At 38.4% G+C, this 16,126-nt stretch overlaps 1 protein-coding gene across 1 annotated transcript; it reads right to left on the bottom strand.

The window, feature by feature from the left end:
• Nucleotides 1–1,387: 1,387 nt before the first annotated feature.
• LOC101159224 (palmitoyltransferase ZDHHC3) lies at nucleotides 1,388–14,954 on the bottom strand. The gene is made up of 9 exons (XM_004079645.4): nucleotides 14,756–14,954; nucleotides 10,955–11,043; nucleotides 10,498–10,571; nucleotides 9,467–9,579; nucleotides 9,132–9,193; nucleotides 8,189–8,309; nucleotides 8,032–8,104; nucleotides 6,342–6,501; nucleotides 1,388–6,271 (listed from the first exon to the last, which is right to left on the bottom strand). The coding sequence occupies exons 1-9, from the start codon at nucleotides 14,878–14,880 to the stop codon at nucleotides 6,180–6,182; spliced, it is 909 nt and encodes a 302-aa protein (XP_004079693.1). The 5' UTR covers nucleotides 14,881–14,954; the 3' UTR covers nucleotides 1,388–6,179.
• Nucleotides 14,955–16,126: the final 1,172 nt, after the last annotated feature.

Below are 16,126 nucleotides of genomic sequence, written 5' to 3'. Positions count from 1 at the left end.
CCAGCTAGGTGGAGCTGTTCACACTAAAACATGTAGATAAACATGAAGAAAAGCCTGTAAGGCTCAGAGATGAACTGAACAGGTCTGAGCGGCTGAGTGGGTTTTTATTTCAGATGAAGTGACGCAGAAAGCAGAGGTGTGTCTCAGGTGTGGAGCTTTGGACTGAAGCCGACCTGAAGGCTTTTCACTTTAAAGAATCTCCGTTTCACACGTTTAACCTTTCAGGAATGACTCTGCCATGTCCAGCTTTTCTTTCAGTTTTCCAATGCTGAATATGTGAGCACAAAGTCAGCAGCTGTTAGCGTGTCTGTTCCTCAGAAACAATCATTTCTTCCGGTGTTTGATTCAATCTTTCAATTGTGAATATTTACAAGGGTCGTAAATATTACAAACCTGAGAACAAGTTCAAGATTTTTAACCCCAACCCTCTGACTAATGTTTCTGCTCTTTAAAGTATTTTTAAAGCACTTTTTCAGTGAAATTACAATTTTTGATTATTCAGATTATTTGTTTTCTCATATTTCCCATGTTTTACCCTTTGTATTGTGTTTTGGTCAAATTTGACCTGTTTTCAAGTATATAAACATATATAGTGTTCATGTATATATACATCTACAGTGTACATGGATATATACATACACACACACACATAAATGGGTGCTGACCATGGTGCTCAAGCGGTCAGAGCTGTGAATGCCAAGGTGAAGAAATTTGGTGAAACACACGAATACGTGTTCTTTGCGTGGTTCATTGGTGATACATCTGTGATCATTTCACATAAAGACCATGACTTTTCTCCCTTTTGCCACTTATAGTCATGTATGACCAATTTTCACCCGTACAGTGTGCAGAAAAATGTATATAGTGGCTGTTTGACACAGCTGTATGGAAGAGTTCAGGAGAGTTTCTGTTTAACAAAAGTCTTGTAGAACCGATGGCAAAACCTTTATGTCTCCTCTGCAGGAATGTTGTTGTGTTGTGTGGTTGTGGATATTTCATTCAAGATTACCAAAACCATGTAACCCTTGTGCTATCCTACCCACTTTAACATTGGGAGTTGGGTCATCTAGACCCACTAGACAGTGCGCTGAACCTTTTTTCTTCAATGATTTTTGATCTTCACTGGTGTCCATGGATTACATGAAATCTCTCCACCTTTATCCACCTTTGTCATGGTAGGGAGAACACGTCAAAGTAAGGGTGGGGTCATCCAAGATAGCACAAGGGTTAAACAAACATCCTGAGAGACGTTGAAACAAAAACATCTTTAGATGTTCTTGGTTTTCATCAGCTTCACTTAACAATAAAATTCTTTACACGTCAACACACATGATAATGATCCGAATGCAAAAATAAAGAAAGAATTTGAAAAGTCAGAGACAAAGAGTTTAGAAGACATCAGTATTTACTTCACGTTCAATGACAGAGAGCAGCATATCAAGAGGAAACAACACTTTTCAAGATTCAAACATGAACAAACAAACCTGACTTGGTTGTAAACTTGTTTGGCTCAAGAAATTCACGTTTTGGACACTTGGTGACCTGTGTCACTCGACAGAACGGCTCAACATTTTCAGTCTCGGTGGTTAAAAACATTTTTCACAATAAAACTTGTTTTTCTGAAGAAGGTTAAAAAACAAAATATTGTTTAAAACAACTTTTTTTCATCAATTCAAGCAAAAAAAAAAAACAACCAAAAACATTCTTCCCTGCTGCCTAGATCCACGAAAACCAGATTTTCTTTAAACCTCATCCTATAAAAGTTTCCTCTTTGTGATTTGAACTGACAGTTTAGTGGTTTTTGAGCTAACAAGAGCACTCCATCAGTCAACAGATGACTCTTGAGACCAAAGTTAACACATTCCAGAGGAAACCATGAAAAAAAGGTTTTTGAACTTTTAGTTCAATCATCTTGTCAGGGTTGCTCTTACAGTTAAATATAAAAAATTAGGATCCATCCATCCTGCTGAATCCCTTTTGGAGTCACAGGGTTGCTGGAGCCTATCCCAGCTACTCTTGGGCAAAGGCGGGCCACACACTTACACACACTTTTACACCTACGGGCAATTTAGAGACACCAATCAACCAATGAATCCGGTTTTTACTCTGAAGTGTCTGGAAAAAGCTACACGTACACAGGGAGAACCCAGCAGGGATTCAAACCAGGGCCTTCTTGCTGTGAGGCCAGAGGGCTAACCACTACCCCACCAGTGCACCTTTATTCAGGAATCAAAGGACTCTGTACTACATGATTTTTGAAGGAAAACATTTCAAACCCAGACTTTTTTTATACCCAGATGATAAAATAAAACAAAATATTTCAGTGACTTATTTTCATGAAAATTGCACATCATCAGCAAAATAAACATCTTCATATGTAAAACATTAAACCACAGTTGAGCCATAAATGTCTTTGTTTGAGTGTGGAGAGCAGTCATGAGTCCTAACTATATAAATATTTGGTCCAAGAAAGGTTTTAATTTTGTCTTTCGTTTTTTTATCAATAAATGTTCAGAAGTGATTAAAATTCACACATATAAGTAATTATTGAGCTTTAGCGATATCTGCGCCGTATGCGCGATATAAAAGTTAGATGTCAGAGGTACATGTGTGAAAAGTCTGTTAGACTTACATGGAAAGCCACAAATTTGTGCATTATATAGCAAAAATTACGTATAATTGCGTGAGATTTACGTAATAATTGTGCATAAATTTCATAGAATACGCATAAACTGTAATTACCAACCGACTAAACATTTTAACGGCTCAGAACTGAATTCACGCAAAGAACAGTCAGCAAAAACCCTGGTTGGAAATCTGCGAACATCGACGAACGCAAGAAACTCGTACGAATTATGTTCATTTGCTCGTAACTGCTCTCCAACAATCACAACTGACATCTTTTTACTTTGACCTAAAACAAAAACATTTAGTAACACAAGCCATCAATTCTTTTATCTGTGTCCTTTCAGGATTTATCTTTGCTCTTGTCAAATGGATTATGTAATTAAAGCACTTGCATATTGTGAATTGCAGTTGAACCCTGGTTGGAAAAACAATTCAAATGAACAATATTTATGCACACAAAATTAAACACGGGAGGTTTAAAACGGCCTCTTTGAGCTTTCTAGAAGTTTTGACCGAAATATCTACATTTTTCCACTTTTTGGGACATTTTTCTTAACCAGCGAAACATTAAAATGCCCCCTTTTCAGTTCCTAATGTGCAAAAATTCGTTTACTTACATTTTTTACCCAAACAACAAAAATAATTCTAGGCTTGGTACAAAAGATATAAATATAAACACAAAGACAGAAAACGAAGGAACTTTGCTGGATATGTAAATGAGAGTTAGCTAGCTAGCTTGGGTAGCCTTTTTTTTTTTAGGTTATTACCATACTGATTGTGTATTTCAAATGTCTTACATAGTTTTTCAATTATTTTTTTGCCCTCCAAAACTGACAGTTTGCTAAATTTACATGATTTATTATTAGTCATAAAAGGGGCTAGTAAAAGATTAGCTTAAAGAAGCTAGTCAGAAAGGTTTGTTTACAACTGATAAACGCGGGAAGTTTAGGCATTGTAGAACAAAGCATGCTAGCTTTGAAATAGTTGTAAACTAATAAAATAAGAGGAAGATTAAGCAAAAATTATGCTACTTAATATTTTATGTTTGCTAGCTTTTAGTGTAGAAATATATGCAATTAGCAAAGATGCTGGAGTGGCTAAAAATAGACGTACATTTAAATACCTAAGAAAGACAGACAGCAAGATAAATCCCAAGTTCACGTTGTAAAAAATTATTGTGCTAGCATAAACATTATACTTATCAAAGCTAAATATGCTAAGTTAGCATCCGCATTCTTTTATAAAAGTTTAAATGCTAAGCTAGCACCAGTATTTTACTTAAGCTAGAAAAGCTAGTGTCTGGAATTTTTTTTGCTTGTTTTTACTTGTAATGAAGTTGCTTTGATGAACTGGTAAATTCTTGCAAACTGTCTGTCTTAATTAGGTCCTAAAAATGCTTGTAGCTAGCTCGAATTTTTGGAGCAAGGCTTTTATGGCCACCGTATTAATACTTTTAAAAACTGAGGACATGCACACTTACAGGGCGTACCCCACCTGTGCCCACCAGTGGCTGGGATAGGCCCAGAGGGATTAAGCATGTTTGGGAGATGGATTGATGAAGTAGCCCAATAAGGCTGTTTGGTACTAGTGACATATCTAGGAACTAAAAGAAGTTTCATGCAAATCAAAGCAAGGAGATTGTTAGGACAAACCGAGGAAAACTCGGTTAATTGAAAGCTAACAACTGATGCTTTCAAATAGTTTATGTATCATTTTTTTGATTTTATTTAGTCAGTTAAATATCCAGCAAGTCCTTTGTCTTTATTTTCAAAATAAATATTGTAAACATACATCTGTGCCTCTTTTCATGATTAAAATGAACATGTTTAGAAGACCTAGGAAGAGGCAGCTCGCTTCATTTCAGAGAAGCTTAAAGAGGCGGCTTTACTTAACATTTAAAAATACACAAATACTGGTAAGAGTAAACTCAATCTGAAAGTGAAAAACAATAAATAATTTACACTTCCCTTCTTAAACACAGCAGAACATTGACATTTTTTTGTGTTTTCAAGCAAATGTCACAGCTAAAGATATTTTTGCACTGAAGCGGTTCGTTTGATAAAGTCTGTTGTCTTTGAAATGCGTGTGATAGAACACAGTTCAGCTGGTAGATTCAGAGGCCCTTTGTGGTGTAGAAAACACAAGGAAAATGTGTGAAAAAACAAGAACTAGGTCCATTTTCTGGGTATGTTTTCTGTGTCATGAGTTAAATCAAGATTAATTTGATCTAAAGGTTAACATCTTTAGTGTCCTGTGATTGAAAAAGCTTTATTATAAGAAAACAATACTTAAGGATAAATAGTACTAAAGGTTAGGACCCTTTAGTTCTAAACCTGAACTAAAAACTTTGTTTCGTCAGCATAAAATTAAAAAGCTTGACCTTTGACCTTTTTTAAATGACCCCTCTGTGGACTGGAGATGATCAGACATTGCACCCAGAGGTCCATGTAGTGCATACATTTAAAAACGTCTATGACATCAGTGGTGTTGTAGAGAGGAGGACCTTGAACAAAAGCCAGTGGAGTTCTGCAGGAACCTCCGTTTTGTCAAGTTCGCTGGGATTTGACTGACGCTAAGCTAACATCAGCTGGTTTATGTAACGGTAATATTTTCTTTGGGTGAAATTTGAGATCAGTGATTTCCTCGTTAGTGTTGTATTTACTGTCGATTATAGAGGTTAAAAAACTTATATTAAAAAAAACTGTACTTTTGGGATTATGTAATATTTTGATAGTCAAAATTGTGAATTACAGCAAACCATTAATAGTGAAAAAAGCAAAGAGATCCAGTTTTACATTGAGCCTCTGGTTCAATATGCATTATTACTAAAGTATTTCCAGATTTTTGATCATGATTATGTCACATGCTTCCATCTGCTAAAGAAAACGAAAGTCTGTGTCTTTAGGTTAAGTCCATTGTAGTTTCATAAATTTTAACTGTCCTCCATTTGCTAAAATTAACATTTTGTAACTCCTGAATGGAATCTGCTCATTTAAGTTTAAATATTTTAATTTCTAGAGTCTAATTCAGAAAATATTTTGTCTTAACCCCAGTCATCCATCATTGCTTTTCAATAGGAGAACAATGTGCTCTTTCTGGACATTTTCTCTTGTCCATTCATTCAAGTGGGTCAATTCTCCATTAACCTACACTAGATAAACTGATTTGGGTCTGTTTGAGGTACAATCAACCACCAAAATGCAATTCTTCTGACAGATATGTGAACGCCTAATGTTGTTGTTTCCTTCCAAGTCTAAAACTGTTTTACATTTTGAAGTTTTATTATAAAAGCTGTAGGAAAACGGATCGGTCTAATCCCAGCGAGTGCGACGGTTCAAAGCAACTGCTGGTGAGAAGAGTACAGATCAGGACTGTCGGCGCTCTTTTCTCAGGAAAAGACAGGAACTTCATGAGTCTGGATCAGAGTCACTCATTCACTCACTCATTCATTCATAAATACTCTCTTCAGCCTCCATTTGCTTCATGCGGTCTCCTCCATTAAAGATAAGACACTGTTCAGAAAGACACATCCACTGACATCTTTTCACATCTCAGACGTCGTAGTTGGGCAGGGCGGAGTAGATGACTCCTCCAACAGACGGAGGGCTGTGGTGGAGTGGAAGCAGCCAGCAGAAAAGCGAACCTTAACGGACAGAAACTCTGTTCAGTAACATTTTCAGTGCAGGAACAACGGAGGGCGAACGTGATCCCACCTCTACCGAAGACCTCCCGCAGCAAGGCCAGTTTGGGTTTGCGGGTGTGCGGGGGATGGTGGGACTGCTGAGAGGATGGCGATAGAGAGTTCCTGTCCCTGATCATCAACCGGTTCTTCATCTGCTCTATGGGAGTCTCGTCTGTGATGATGGAGACCAGCTGAGGGAGGAGATTGTAGCGTTGAGACGGTAAACTTTTTGGTGCTGTAACCCCACAGTCCTTTCGTCCATTCACACACCAACGGCTGCTATGCAGACGCTAACCACACCAATCTGGGGTTTGGTGCCTCTCCCAAGAACACTTTGTCTCATTTCTTTTTTCATATGACCTCAAAAATAGCTTTGCTAGTGTAGTGGTAAATTCTGGATGTGGACGCTCAATCTATCCGCTGTTAGCTTGTTAGATTTTTTCCTGTCTAAACTTTTAAGTTTTTCTTTATGAGGTAAAAGGTATTTACATGTTTGTACATTTTATTTGTATATCAATATTTATTTAACATAAAAATATGTCAACTATAACCTATTTAGACTGTCAATACTCATGTTGACAGTGTACAGTGCCTTGCAAAAGTATTCGGTACCCGTGAACTTTTCAAACGATTGCCAAATTTCAGGCTTCAAACATAAAGATACAAACTGTAATTTTTTGTGAAGAATCAACAACAAGTGGGACACAATCAGGAAGTGGAACGTAATTTATTGGATAGCTCAAACTCGTTTAACAAATAAAAAACGGAAATATTGGGCGTGCAAAATGATTCAGTCCTTTTACTGTCAGTGCAGCAAACTCTCTCCAGATGTTCAGTGAGGATCTCTGAATGATCCAGTGTTGACCTTAATGACTAAAGCTGATAAATAGAATCCACCTGTATTTTATCAAATCTCCGTATAAATGCAGCTGCTCTGTGAGAGTCTCAGCGGTCCATTTAAAGCACAGAGAGCATCATGAAGAACAAGGAACACAGCAGGCAGGTCTGAGATACTGTGGTGGAGAAGTTTAAAGCCGGATTTGGATGCAAAAATATTTCCCAAGCTTTAAACATCCCAAGGAGAACTGTGCAAAGTGATAATATTGAAATAGAAAGAGTGTCAGACGACTGGAAATCTACAAATCTGTCTAAACTTTCAGCTCAAATAAGGAGAAGATGATCAGAGATGCCGCCTAGAGGTCCATGATACATCTGGCTGAACTGCAGAGATCTACAGCTGAGGTGAAGAGTCTATCCATAGGACAACAATCAGTCTTTCACTGCACAAATCTGGTCTTTATGGAAGGAAAGCCGTTTCTTAAAGATATCCATATAAGTGTTGTTTAAAGTTTTCCATAAGCCACCTGGGAGACACACCAAACACGTGGAAGAAGGCGCTCTGGTCAGATGAAACCCGCTTTTTTTTGTAAATAGCTAACGCTTTTTCGAGCTAGTTTTTTAGCTAAACAAGCTAAATATCTAGCTACATTCTGGCATGCCACCATTATTTATGTTGTCCTGTCACGTCTAATATGAAATAAATTCTTTTTTGTAAGCATTTATTTACTCATCAAAGGAAATGAGGTATGGAATTCCTAAACATAATAGCAAAGAGAAACACGTCAATTTAAGTCTTTTTTAGCATGCTAGCCCTTAGTTTGAGGTTTTGTCCTGCAGATTATTCTGTTGTATAAATACTTTTATAAAAAGTTGCTGCAAACCTGATCGTAGAAGATGACCATCACAAATACTCCGAACAACACGGACTCCACCAGGAGGATGATGTAATGAGCCCTGAGAAAAAGAAAACACAAAAAAAAGCCTATTTAATGACTGATTTAAAATAAAAGAACAAAAGGAGGTGCCGCCTTCACTCACACAATCAGATGTTTGCTGGGCGTCTCCTCTCCTTCTTTCTCTGCACCACCTCCTCTCTCATTACGTATCCTCCACACCCACGCCCAAACCACCAGCACCATGGAGTACAGGCTGGCCATGCCTGCAGAGAGGTAGAGTTGTGGGTTCATGCAAGTACGACTAGTTTCAAACACCCAACTTCAAGCTTCCCTTTTATTCTGTAGGACGAAGGGAGACGCTATACACATGGAACACAGCTCTGTAGCAGCTTTTTCTCTAATGCAAACAGGCTCTGTTTATAGTTTAGCTTTCAGTGCTACATCAGTTCCAGCTACAACAAAAGAAACTTTATTAGAATCTACAACCTAAGAAAGTCACTGAATATTGGACAGTTCTTCATAAATGTAACTTTATTTCTGGAATTTTTTTCTTTTTCAGAAACTGGTTCTGTGCATAGTTTAGCTTTAGCATGTTACTTCAGCTCCGGCTACTATAAAAGAACCAACACTACCATCTAGTGTTGGTTTGTGATAGAGCAAAAGTGTCAGTGATGTATGACTGTTTATAGTTTAGTTTCAGCATGCTACACCAGCTCCAGCTACTACTAAAGCAACTTGATAAGACTCTACGTCTAAAGACAGTCACTTGCTGTTGAGCAATTCCTCAAAAACGCAACTTTATTGCAGAGACAGGCTTTTTCTTTTTACGTAAGCAGACTTCGTTCATAGTTTGGCTTTAGCATGCTACATCAGCTCCAGCTACAACAAAAGATCCAATGCTGCCATCTATTGTTTGTTTGTAGATATATAGAGGAAAATCAGCACAGATGTACGAACTCCAAACAAAGTCTTCAAACTCTTATGCTAGTTTTAGCCGTTGCTCGATTTGCTAGCTCAATCTTCCTGATTCCAGTGTTTGCTTAGTTTTTTGCCCTGAAAAATAAAATGCAGTTGTAGAAACTCACCAGTGTAGAAAAGGAACTGGATGAAATACTTTTGGTTTAGTTCCCCAACGCAATTATTGATCCTTAAAAAAAACAAAAAAAAAAAACAATCAAAGAACAAAGTAAACAAATTTAAAAAAACGGACAACAACAGTTTGTCAATGAGTTCTTTGTTACCTTTACTGTTTCATTGATTGACGTTTTGAATTTTTAAGACATTTATTTTAGCATAATGCTACTTAAAAAAATAGCTTTTTACAAATGGATATGATACTTCAGATTCAGATTTCAGTCTGTCATCTAGAATGATAACAGTTCCAAAATAAATGAGAGGGCAGCAGCAGGAGGTTCCTCACCAGGGGCAGTGATGGTCCATGCGGCGGATGCACCTCTGGCAGACGCGGCAGTGGTGCGCTCTGGGAGGTCTGTAGGTTTCACAGCGGCTGCACAACGTCCAGCCCTCACAGCCCTGAAATCAGTCCATAACTACAGATGGGTTTAAAAAAATCCATTTATTAATCCTCCAATAAAAAAGTAAAATCACATATCCTAGTTATCCTAGTTATTTATAATTAATTCATGTTTTAGCAGTTTTATCCAGCATAAATGACATTAAGGGATGTAAAACAAAAAGCAGCTCAAAGATTTTAATTGTCATTTTATACATATAAACCCTAAAACTATGGAGACAAAGGAAATGCTTAGCAACTGACTGATGATCAAGAAGAGCAGCTGTTCGGATTTAAATCCTGATACTTTTACGTAAACACAACTTTACTATGCAGTTTAACCTTGGAGAACAGAAAAACTCATTTATTCTGGGCTGTAAAGATTCTTTAACAGTTTGTTAGTTTTAAATTTTTATCATTTGCATCTGGTTTCTTTCAGGTCCAGGGTGACGGTTAATTTTATCGTTAACCAGAACTGAAATGTTGGTGAGAAAAGTTCTTCATTGATGTCTATTTATTTCTGAATTCCAGTGACAAAAACAGAAAGAAAATGGGAAAAGATTTGACTCCAGAGAGCTAGAAGTCAAACGAATTAAACCAACCCGTAGTGATCGTTTTTAGAACGAGTTTGGACTGGTTCTAGAACTGACTGTATGAACAAAGCACTCATGGTAGAGCATACGACCTTCAGAGGTGAGTTTTAAAGAGGGTTAACTTGTTTATTTTCTGCTCTTAGGTATCAGGACTGCTGTATGAAGTCACTGCGGTTCTCTGGTTCCAGCGGCTCTGAACGGTTCTGGCACCAATACGGAGCAGAACCCGGGTTTGATTACAGCTGATTACGTCTGACGATTCAGTTACTGGAGGCGGAAACGCTCCTGAGAGGAGAATCGTTCTCCTCCAGAGGAGGTTTCAGTCCAGGGAGAACCGGAACTGACCCGCTCGTTGATCCGAGACGGCTGGGACCGCAGGTCAGAGAAGTCGATGGCAGTTTCAGGAAGCGGCACCATGCCTGGAAACAAGTAACAGGAGGAGATTTTACCAAACAAGAACAGATAATACATTCTGATCAAAACAAAGAGCTTTTAACAGATGTGAGTACAAACTCAGTCTAACGGGTTCTGTACTGAACTGGACCTGCTTTAACCCAATTTAATGAGCTTTTCACACTTGAAGGATGAGAGTTCAGCAGCTTTACAAACACATTCCTCTAAAACCAGACAATTTCTGAAGACAACTTGTAAATAAACTTCAATTGGAGTCAGTTCAAGAGCCGTGACGCATTCAGGAGCCACAAAAACAAAGCAAAGTCCTCTGAAACTGTTCCAGCGTTTGTTCTATTGAAGGAGAACCGGACCGACTGGATGTTCTGTAGAACGCCTCTGATTTACTCACCGGGATCCGAGAAGACGGCTTTGAAATGGCAGGCCAGCAGCAGCAGCAGAATCAGGTTAAAGACGGCGCCGTGGAGAGAACACCATACACTGCAGGGGGAGAACACACACTTTAGCACACAAACACACACTCAGTGTGTGTGTGTTCACTCTGACATTCAGTGGAATAAACGGGTCGATTTTGGAACCAAAGCCATTAAAAAATAATAATAATACACACAAGAAAAGATAAAATACAAGAAACCCTCCAAAAATACAGAAAATAATACTAGACATTTTAGAAAGAAATATATCTATTTCTATATAATTTGTTTTTCTAGCTAAATGCTAAAGCTGTTCATAAAAGATATTCCATTATAGGAATAATTATAATAAAAGTTAATATAATAATTTTAAATACAAATAAATACATAAGTGAATAAATATGTTATTACATGCTAGACACAGCAAAGAGCTGAAATATATCATATAAAAATCCTGAATTGACCTATAAAAAGTAAGTAAGTGGGGAATAAGCCACAAGAAGTCCAAAATAATGAGAAATAAACAACAAAATTCTGTCAACATGCTAATAACAATGCTAGCTAGTAAAGTGAGTAACAGGTGATTTTTCAGATTTAACAAAAGTCCTAACAAACTTTAAGTATAAACACTACATATACTTTTTATAGTATAACAATAACAATAAAATTAGCCAAAAGTGAAAAAAACGAATGGAATTAGGCCTGCACAATATACCGCGAATTTATCGTTATTGCAATATCCAGCTCTGCAATATGCATATCGCAAAAGACTGCGAATATCGCAATAAATCGTAAACCCAAAATGTGTTAAAACAATCTTATGGCAGCTTGACGCTTTTAACGAATCAAATAAATCCCTTTATGATTTGACCAATCAGATGGACGCCTTCACATTGTTTACCAATCAGATGGAGGCCTATTATGTTAGATGTTTGTCACCTATGTCGATGAGGGTCATTTGGAGTGTAATTTTAAACTGTTTCTAATGAAATGGGAATGATGTTTTTGGCATTTTTCTATTTTTTTATATACCGCAAATTATATCGTTATCGCAATATTAATCTCTAATATCGCATATCGCAAGTTTTCCTTATATCGTGCAGCCCTAAATGGAATGTAGCTCTAAATTAGCTTCAAATACCCAAAATAGCATAGATTAGCCTGTTGCCGGGCGGAATACTCAATCCCAGTCCTTTATGACATCATCGTCGTTCCATGCATGGAAACTCTTTATGACATCATAAGGGCAACTGTCCAATCGTTTGACTTTCATTCTTTTCAACAAGTTTTAGATTTTAAATAGCACAAATTTACAAAGCCTTTGGCTTTTATTTATTTATTTTTAATAAAAGCCCAAAAGTTAGTAAACAAAAAAAAAAAAAAACAGTCCACATCTCTGAAAGTCCCACTCCCAACATCTTTTGATCCATCGTACAAGCAGTCCCGGTGTTTTTGATGCCGCTTTTAGCCAGAACCAAGAAATCTGTGTCGTTTTCTAGCATCCAGTTAGTCTGTGTTGTTTAGTGGTACGGAGGAAGTTTGCACTAATTTCCCATCATCCCTCTGTTTACGTGCTCTCCCGCTAGTTTACATCTCCTCCCACCCCCATTAGCGGTGCAAAAGAAAACGGTGAGCAATATCAGACCTTTATACCATGGTCCGGTTGAATACTCGATTCTGATTGGGTGCTGGGTGTGCATTAAAACCTGATAACCGCACGGTGAAAAAATAAGTTCCGGTCAGCTATCTTAAATGTTTTGTATCACTGCGCCGGCTTCTTTAAAATAACCTTTTGCTTCATCATTTGGACAAAAATAAGCGGTAAGAGGAGAACTTTCTCTCTGAACTGATGCTTTATTCCAGTGTTTTTCAACCAGTGTGCCGCGGCACACTAGTGTGCCATGGGAGATAGTCAAGTGTGCCGTGGGAAATTGCCCTCATTAACTGATCTAAAAACATTTCCCATCTTAAGGATATCAGCTCTGTGTTCATCCAAACAGGCCCTGATAAAACACTGAGAAGTTAGGAATATGAAAGATAGTAAAATACTTTTTTCTTTGTGTTTATTTGATTCTATTACAGACATTTTGATAAGAATGACAGTACCACGATTTAGCCGCATCTTAAACTCTGTTTTCTGAAAAGTCCCGTCCCTTTAACTGTCTCCACCAATCATTCTTGAAGGCTTAATCACATGTCATCAGTCTGACCAATCAGAAGTGGTTAAAGTCTTCACCTCGTTGTTTCGATTTAGCTCATAAGTCACTCAGTTCTAACAAAAATACCAGTTAAAGCTCGTCTTTAGCGGTGTAGCTTTCTACAGAATCAGGTGTCAGACCGTGGAACAAGTAAACAAAACAATGAGGCTCAGAGACGCGAGTCTGTCTGTGTTCGGCGGATTTTTCCACTACATCTCCCATGATGCATTGGGTTAAAGTGACAGCGCAAGTCTTAGCGCACAATGAGTCCCTCCTCTTAACGTCTTAAAACAACAACGAACACAGTTTTTGAATCTTTTAACTTAACTTTTATTACATATTTTAGAAAAAACAACTGCGGCTTCCATCTTTTTCTGCCACAATTATCACAAAAATGCATGTGAGATTGCAGAGGGACTGTAGATCAATACAGACTATGAGCTTTTCCTTTTTTTCTTTTTTTTTTAAATTTTTGGATGCTGGTGTGCCGCTGGATTTTTGTCGAGGTTAAAGTGTGCCGTGGCTCAAAAAAGGTTGAAAAACACTGCTTTATTCAACCCATCAGGACGATCAGCATATACATATCGCCGAATCTTGACTGCAGCGGTGGTGCTGCGCTGCATCACGTAACATATATTCCGCTTTTTTCCAAATCGAAAAAAAAAAACAAGAATTAAGGACTAAAACCTGGTTAATATGTATTGCTTTTATAACTGACCATGGTATAAGCGGGTTAATGGCCTTCGAAGTGTGCGTCACTTCGCGTCGGACGGTTCAGGCTTCCACGGCGTGCGTTAAAAAGTAATAACCGCACACTTCGTCGGCCATTAACCCTTACATAATCCAGCCGTCCAGTTCTGATCCAGATTCCAGCTCAGACGTAGAAGGATATTAGTCGTCTACAAGTGGACGCATCGGATTGGAGCGGAGCAGGGAGGGCGTGGCCCGCCCACTGTAGCACCTACGTCACTGCTACAGGCTTTTTCAAGCCTCATTTTCTCCTGACTCACAACGATTGGAACAAAGAAATTCTCAGAAATTACATTTTAATCCGAGTTTTCTTTACATACGTCCAGCATCAAGGAAAATGTTACGAAAACATAAAAAAGAAGTACAAAAAAAAACAACAATTTTCATTAAGTGGATCTTGGAGTTGTTAAATGTTGTCACATAAAAACCGCACAGAAGAATCCGGACGGAACAAAAACAGACTTTAAACAAATTAATTCATCAATTATGTGGCCGTCTTGAGTCTCAGACATAACAAAACCCCACAAATTACTCTGATGGCTAACAATTCGATATTTCATGACCTGACAGTAACCATTATAAAAAAATCGCCCGTTGGTTGGACGAAACAATCCTCCCAGGCTCTGTTTACACCTGGATCCGCGCGTAAACAAAGCGCACGCGCACGGACACCTTAATCCAAACTCCACAAACAAACACGAAGGTTTTTCTGAGGACGGGAGTGAAGCGGAGGCTGTCGAATGAATGAAGCCCTGCCTCGAACCGACGACGCGTCGCCGTTTCGGGGCTCGAGGGAGGCGCGCGCGCCGTCACACAGACACACACACTGACCTGTCGGAGTAGGTGGGGATGAGGACATACTGGATAACCACGTAATCCGCGTAAAACACGCTGAAGTACGTCAAAATAAGGCAGATTACGCCGCACGGGTCCCGTTTACACCGCAGGAACGCCATCTTTTGTCGGGCTCCACCCACTTCTGCCCGCTTCCTGTTGACGTCAGAACAAAACCCGATGGTGCTTTCACGGACAGTAGAAAACGAAACAATATTTCTTGAGCCTCAGCATAATGAACGTTCAAAATATAAGTAGTAACTGAGGAATTTAACTAAAGTTAGCAGTTTTCTGGGGTTCGGTTATCGGCACAAAAAGTCTGCGTTGTTTGGTGAAAGCAAAATCAATAGACGTATGACAAACGACGACATCTACCCTTGGACACACAAAATGCCTGCGGGCAACGTGCATCTCGGCCACATGAATTCAATTTGTTGATTCATTTCCATCAGTTTTTGTATTTGATTGGTACACTTGAATGCGTCACGGCTCTGCTAGGGTAGGGTGGATGAAATCGATTAATCAATCTGAATCTATCCAAGCTTAATAGATCATTTATCGATCCATAAAAGTATCGATCGAGAGATCGATCTTTTTGGCCTTTCCTTTTCCGGTGACCTAACGCAAAAAAGCAGTAATGCCAAAGGCCGCTAGTTTAATGCTAACGTATAATGGAATTTCCCATAAGACGGCTATTGCTAACTCCTCTATGACTTAAACATACATTGATGACCAAATGAACAGCTTTTTATCCTCACAGACAGCAATTTTCCAAACTCTTATAACCCTTGTGCTATCCTAGGCACGTTAATCTTGGGATGGGGGTCATCTGGACCCCACTAGACAGTGCGCTGAACCTTTTTTCTTCAGTGATTTGTGATCTTCACTGGTGTCCATGGATTACATAAAATACTCTTCACCTTTATCCACCTTTGTCATGGTAGGGAGAACACGTCCAATGGAAGGGTGGAGTCATTTTGAGCCCTTAAGATAGCACAAGGGTTAAGGAAACATTATTTTAAAAGTAAATATTTGTAGTCTGGAATAAAGTGGAACGCTATGGTGGGTGCTCCACCTAGTGGCCAAACCAAACAGCCCTCCAGGAGATGCGGAACATGATGATCTGTACATTTTTGTTGGAGCTTGTCTCATGTAACACTATCTGGTGGTAACAATCTCATTGCCTTATTATTTTACTAATACATTTTACAGAACATGCACTGTATCAGAATAATACAAAAATATATCTGCAAACATATTACTACCGTATATCTATACAAATATGTCTAAGTATGTGAACTGCATAAAGTAAAAATTTAAACGCTCCATTCTCCGGTGAATCAAATTGGTTCTGGAGATTATCGGTGA

The sequence above is a fragment of the Oryzias latipes genome, chromosome 18 (assembly GCF_002234675.1).
Source record: "Oryzias latipes chromosome 18, ASM223467v1".
Taxonomy (NCBI): Eukaryota; Metazoa; Chordata; class Actinopteri; order Beloniformes; family Adrianichthyidae; genus Oryzias; species Oryzias latipes.
The sequence above is the reverse complement of the archived record's forward strand: the minus strand, read 5'-3'. Positions and strand labels throughout refer to the sequence as shown.

Coding starts and splice junctions, on each gene's coding strand:
- LOC101159224 (XM_004079645.4), bottom strand. CDS start 14,880: ATGGCGTTCCTGCGGTGTAAACGGGACCCGTGCGGCGTAATCTGCCTT. Junction 6,502..8,031: donor TGGTCATCTTCTACGATCAG/GTTTGCAGCAAC, acceptor CTCCTCCCTCAG/CTGGTCTCCATCATCACAGA. Junction 6,272..6,341: donor GCGGGAGGTCTTCGGTAGAG/GTGGGATCACGT, acceptor CTGTCCGTTAAG/GTTCGCTTTTCTGCTGGCTG.